The sequence below is a fragment of the Nicotiana attenuata genome, unplaced genomic scaffold (genome assembly GCF_001879085.1).
Source record: "Nicotiana attenuata strain UT unplaced genomic scaffold, NIATTr2, whole genome shotgun sequence".
Classification (NCBI taxonomy): domain Eukaryota; kingdom Viridiplantae; phylum Streptophyta; class Magnoliopsida; order Solanales; family Solanaceae; genus Nicotiana; species Nicotiana attenuata.
In genome coordinates this window covers 214580-221234 of record NW_017671629.1, presented here as the reverse complement: position 1 = coordinate 221234, position 6655 = coordinate 214580, and the positions used below count along the sequence as shown (strand labels likewise).

General features: G+C 37.8%; 1 protein-coding gene and 1 non-coding gene across 2 annotated transcripts; one reads left to right on the top strand and one right to left on the bottom strand.

Moving 5' to 3' along the window:
- The first annotated feature begins 373 nt into the window (after positions 1–373).
- Positions 374–447, top strand: TRNAT-AGU. Its single transcript has one exon. It is a non-coding gene; the product is annotated as a tRNA-Thr (tRNA).
- A 697-nt stretch (positions 448–1144) lies between these two features.
- Positions 1145–6408, bottom strand: LOC109209390 (trihelix transcription factor ASIL1-like). Its single transcript, XM_019372651.1, has 2 exons — positions 5242–6408; positions 1145–1501 (listed from the first exon to the last, which is right to left on the bottom strand). The coding sequence occupies exons 1-2, from the start codon at positions 6182–6184 to the stop codon at positions 1488–1490; spliced, it is 957 nt and encodes a 318-aa protein (XP_019228196.1). The 5' UTR covers positions 6185–6408; the 3' UTR covers positions 1145–1487.
- Between the last annotated feature and the right edge of the window lie 247 nt (positions 6409–6655).

The window sequence follows — 6655 nt, the reverse complement described above, 5'->3', positions numbered from 1 at the left end:
TGGAAAGTGCAAAAAGGTGCGAGGAAATGATGTTCGTAATTTTTCTCTGGTAAAGAATAGTTGATTTTATTCACTTCAATTTGATCTTAGTTGAATAAGAGGTCAATAGGCAAATGTTTGTACAAGAAATCTCAGGGTAAGATGAAGTGATATCATTGCTACACGAATGTTTACAAAATTTAAGAAAATCAAAATTACTCAAACTTTTTTTTCAAGGTTAAATAAATCTTGCTCCAGGTTGTGAATTTCTAGTTTGATGTAGAAGTATTTCTATGTTATCAAAATTTTAGAAATGGTATGTCCTTTCACCAAAAGCAATATTGCATACTGAGAAAAGATGTCAAAATGTTTCTGATGCTCCTTATCATCAACAGCTCTCGTAGCTCAGTTGGTTAGAGCACCCGTTTAGTAAGCGGGAGGTCTTGAGTTCGACTCTCAACGAGAGCAAAAGTGCTAACTATACCCTTTTTCTTCTTTGATCTTTGCTTCACATCCCCAATGAGATTGCCAGGACATTGAAAACTACAAGTTTTTTCCTTGCGTGGGTATTCGTTTCACAAGTTTCATAAAGATGCTAATGGTTTTGGCTTTCATCAGTAGATTTTACTACCTTCCTATTTCCATCACATATGCATTTATTTTATCATTTTCTGCAACCCTAAAAGACCAAGTTCAAACACTGTTCGAAAATCTGATTAACTGCCAACAGGAGGGTATTGACAAGCCCCAAAAAAACAAAAATAGCAGGTCAAGCATACACCAAGAGCCAGCAAGTTTTTTGCCATCTTTTCCCTCCCCTGTAAGATTCCACTGGGTTTTTTTGTTGTTTCACTAAGTTTCAACCGGGGTTGCTTTCAGGTGTCAAGGACCATAAACTATTACAAGGAACGAGATCGCGCTTTCAGGTGTCAAGGACCATAAACTATTACAAGGAACGAGATCGCGCAATAGTGAAACAGAATTTCATTTCAATCCTCAATCACAACCATCCTTCAATTTAGAAAAAGCTAGAAACATAAAATTAAGAATCGAACGTTGAGCTCTATATGAGAATCCATTTGGTTGAAATGCATGACCAAGTGAGTCAAAACCAGGAACCTCATTATTCCATTCACATTTGCCTAGACAGTCACCACCATATGCCTAAAGCTCAAAAGATACTTTTCTTTACTCATCGGAAGGAAAAAAAAAAAGAACGCCAATAAAGTCAAAAGATATAATCAAGACCACGATGAGGGTCTGGTTCAGGCCAATACTTCCACCAAGCAAAAGAATAAAATGGTTAATTTACAGAGAAATAAGTTACAAGCTCTTTATCAAGTCTGAAAGTCTCTAAGCAAAAGTAGACCAAATAGAAGCCTGAACTACATCTATCGCTCGTCTTCACTATAGCAGATTTGTATACTCTTGGCGAGGTTAACCAAAATATATGTATCACCTCCAAAAGATTCGTTGAAAAATGCACACTGTTCTAGTCAACATTCCTTCTACAAGTAACCATCTGCTCATAAAAAATAGAAATTCGTGAACTTTTCATTTTTTCCAAAGCAATTTCAAGCTAACCTCCCAAGAATAGCAACAAAATATTGTTTTTTTTTTTTAGGGGGGGGGGGGGGGGGGGAGGGTAACGAAAAGGAAAGGATTCTCTTCTTTTCTTAAACTTCTATTTAGGAGCCGGAGTGCACCAACAAAACTTCAGACCCTATCAATTGCTAATTTCATAAACAAAACTCAACAATTGTAAACTATTCCTTCAATGCATTGCCACCCAACCCCAAGGAGAAACAGGATCTCGATATAGCGAACAGAATAGGTTATCAAAAAAATTTAGCTAAACAGAATAGTATTTGTTGTAAATTTACAATAATAGACTAAGGAGAAAATCAACTATAAATTGAAGCTATTCATCACAGTGCCAGACCAGTCATGGTGGGGGAAAAGAATTAAAGAATGACGACTTGAACACAGTACAAGAATATTCAGTGCAAATTCTAAGATTATTATGGGACGAAATAGCAAATTAATTTGTTAAAATAAGATGCTTTATCCTTACAACTACCAATCTATGCTGACATAGTGATAAAGGAGAGAAATGGATTGAATGCAGTTACAAAAGCAATAAACATATAAGACTCATCTTGTCAAAAGAACAGATATAATGCAAACAATAGGCATGCATATGCCAGCAGATGCACATTTATAACTATGAGTAAATATATTTTCTTAATGAATAAAATTTTTCGCACATATCCACGTGCATTGGATCTTCACTGCTCTTATTAGCAGTCTTTGTGAAGCTTAAACTGAATGTTATCTCAGCTCCCTAGTGGCATCATGTAAACAATTTTTGCAACCATTACATCAACCATTCCCCAGGTAGAAGTACATAGTCTCAAGACCATAACTATTACTGTGTTTTGAAACTACTGAAAACTAATGCTAATAACAAACTTTATCAATATGTTTAACACAGGGAAAAGTGCGTATCTGCTTCTTTTTAATCAGTCTGTTTAACAAACATGATTAAAAAATGCCTCCATAATAATGTGCCTTATATATTTGCGCATGGCAGTTATAAGAGAAAGTGTAAGTAAAAATGCATTCTTGAAAATGAAATTGAATTGAACAAATCGAAATTACTCTAACGGGAGAATGAAGTACTTGACGGAAAAGTACAGTTTAGATCATTATTAACCATTTAGTTCAACACCAGATTGCTCGAGGGATGCATAGCGTGGGGCTAGTGAGGGTAATAGGAAAGAAAAAGCTTAACAAAAAAGCATAACGCAATGCCAAATTAGCCCAAAACTCCCCATCGCCCCTCTTGCGGGAACATCTTTGTCACCAATATCCAAGAAAAGAAAGAAAAAGTTAACAGAAAACCAGCAGTTGGTCAAAGCCTCATGAAACCTCAAGAAACATCCACAGATCCAATCATCCAAGCCTCAAAAAAAAAAAAAAAGAAGAATAAACGGTTGGTTCAAATATCATTTGATTTCTTTAATGACCAATAAGATTTCAAAAGAATTTATCCAGTAAGATACATAAGCTAATTAATTTTGGTAAAACGAGAGACGCATACATAAATGAAGAGGCCGTTATCTAAACAGTTTACTTACAAGGCTAACGAATGTAGAATAGGGCCTGTTGTGCAAACTTATATAAGCCCTCAAAAGCAGATTCCTGACGCATAAAAGACCCCACCTCCCAAGAAAGTTTTTTCCACTAGTTTTTGAGACTGGAAAGTTGAAGTCAAACAATAAAGGAGGCATTGCACAGCTGGGCCTAAGGAAGAAGGAAACGAAGTCGTAGAGCATGGGATGTCGCCCCACTAGCACTTATATGGGTTCTAAGGAAGGGGAGGAAAAGGAGAGTTTTTGCTGGTGTAGGTCTGACTTTGTGCATTTGAGAAATAGCCTCTTTTTGGTTCACCCATGAGGTTCCAGTCTGGCAGTCTAAAAACATTGGGTGTACTTTGTAATGAACCATATTCTTGCAAGGCTATCCAACTTTCCATTCATTAATAAAATTATTTCATGTTATCAAAAAAGAAAAAGTTACTAACAATCAAGAGGTTAACTGGTTTAGAGATACAATGGGCGATCTTGAACTTGCATCTACTATATGGACTTTGCTCTAAATAGAACATCATTTACTAATTTTCATGTCAAATACAATACTGTTTTTCCCAAAACCTATGGAATAGTCAAGACATGTGAGATCAATGTCAAATGTAGGGGTGTTCATAAAAACCCAAAAAGCCGAACCAAACCGAAAACCAAACCAAACCGACCAAAAAAAACCGATACTTTTTGATTTGGTTTGGTTTTGGTTTTGAATTTTAAAAACCGATCAAATTTGGTTTGGTTTTGGTTTTAATAAAAAAATAACCAAAAAAATCGAACCAAACCAACTATAGGAGTAGCTATTTCAAATTTATTATTACACCTATATATATGTATATTTTCATACAAAGTTTCAAAATTTTTATGGTGAATGTTAATCGTTCGCACTTTTAATACAATTTTTTACCTTTATATTCTAGTTTGATAGGTAGTTTTCTTTTGTCAAGTGTAAGAACCATTTCTATGTTAAAAAAAAGTATATTTTTAATTGAGTTCTTAAATTATTCATCACTATTTGATTCAATTATCATCAATATATTTTAGTAAATAATAGATTTCTCAAAGGTTATTTCTCAAAGGGGGCAATTGATTTGATAGTGTTACGTTGAAAATGTGGTCGACGGAATATGTGTTTGGTAGTGTATGTCTTATATTTAAGAAAAAACCGACAAAACCCGACATAAACTGAATCGAGAAAAAACCGACTTAATTGGTTTGGTTTGGTTCTAATATTTGAAAAACCGACTTACTTGGTTTGGTTTCTTTTTAGGGAAAAACCAATCCAACCGAACCATGAACACCTCTAGTCAAATGTTCTTGACAACTAACCCATTTAAGATGTGTTCTACATTAGTTCTATCACTGAAAAACTGAATGAATTCCAAATTCCGTCCTTGGCTAGACCTGGTCCCTTAATCTGTTCTCTATAATTGTCAACTTCATTCTGGTGTTTCTCGCACACATACAGGTAGAACCGAAGGACTGTTACACCACTAATTCTCACTTATCAGGTCTCACATACTAGTGCAAGCTACAAGAGGTAACTACAAAGGAGAAGTCAGGATAACCCAAACTGGCTACACAAATCCTAATTTTTCTTTCCTCTGGAAGAACCAAATTAAGGAAAAAAGAGAAACTAAGAAACAGAGCCAAAAGCAGATACAATAAATAAACTGCTTCTAAGACAACATACCATCAGTATTAATAGAGGTGGATCCGAGATTTGAAGTTTATGCATTTCTACAACGAACTAAAGCTAATATATAATAAAATTGGGTTCATAGTCGATATTTAAAAATATTTAGTGGATTTCTTAATACATATACAGGGTTTGGGCAAAAATTATTGCGTTCCCGTTAACCTATAGGTAATTGTATATCCGCCTCTGATTATCACTCCGTTGGGAATTTCCCAAACAATAAATGTCAACAAACTTCTTGAATAAGAAACAACTTTATATATCTTGGTAACTAACATTCAAATTCAAAGCCTCTTTTTACAATACATACATAAATACGTACATACACACACTAGTATCAATTGGGTTGCTATCTAAACTGAAACAGAAGAAAGAAACAGCAAAATCTCCCACAAGGAATAATACATAATCACTCACCAGCTTGTGAATTGCTCTTAGCGCGTTTAAGCTTTTCAAGCTGGACTTGTGACTCCATAATGAGTTTCATTCTTTGAATCTCCAAATCCTTTGCGAATTGCATTCTCTGCTTCTCCAATTCCACCATTTGTCTCTGTTTAGCATCTTCAACCCGTTCATAAATCTCTGCAAACCTTCCTATTGCCTCAGCTAACCTACTACAACCCTCTGCCAATGCTCCACTCTCCTCCTTCCGAGCACCGGTCAGAGATATGGCCGCTGGACTTGAAGTTTCCGACTCCTCCTCTTCGTCCGATTCCTCGGAGGCAGCAGCTGCCGCAGCCATGGCGGAGAAATTTCTCCGGGAAACGGCATCCTCCATGGCTGCCGCCGGCCGCTTTGACCGGGGACCAACCGGCACTGCAGAAGGCGGGGGAAGAAGCATCGGAGGTGTCTTCCGGCGAGGAGCGACTGTTACCGGCGCCGGCGACGGTTTGAAATTGTCGCCGATTAGAGCGTCGAGGCCGTTGAAAAACGGCCACGGGGAAGCGTACCGGCCGTGGGATTGAGAAACCCTAGCTTTTTCGATCTTATACTTCTTCTTCAATGTATCGATGCGATTTTTGCACTGTATATCGGTGCGATATTGCTTCTTTGTGTGGCCGTGAAGGGCATTAACGGCGTTAGCCACCTCCTGCCAGTGCTTCTGCCGGAGATTACCGCGTTTTAGCTCAAGGTAGTGGGATCCCCACGCTTCGATAAGAGTATGAGTCGCTGCCTCCGACCAGCAGTCCTCACGAGCGGGAAAAGCCGACGGTCGAGTTGACGCCGGCGGGATCGTCGGCGGTGGCGGAGGATTAACTAGTTCGTTGTTGGTTGAGGGCGGTGGAGGTGACGGAGAGGGAGGCAGAGACGGAGAATTGTTATTCGAGGAGGGACTGGCGACGAGATCGTCGTCGGACATCGGAGTCGACGGTAAGACGGCGACAGCGGAATTGAATTTGGTGAACGGTGGTAGAGGAATTAGGTTTAGCAGAAGAAGAAGAGAGGGGAGGGTGAAAAGTATACTGGTTGGGTCGACGGCACATCGACAAAAATATGCCGACGAGGGTAACCTGGGGTGGGGGGTTGGGGGGTTGGGGAGGTGCTCGGGGTGGGGAAGCTTGAGTACAAATTATATGGGCTAGCCACTTTTCGAACAAATTTTTGGAAAAATAGGCCTTATTTGAAAGCTCCTTGGAAAATAGATAATTTTAGGATTAGTTAAGCTTGAGTTCGTTGATACCTTATTTATTTTAAGTAAATACCTTTTTAAAAAATTATATTGCATAGTTACCTTTTGATTTTTTTCATAGTCAAATATTTTTTTATGGTCACCTCCTACCCTTAAGCCATAAAATAGAGAAAATCTCACTTTATATCCATTAATTTCAAA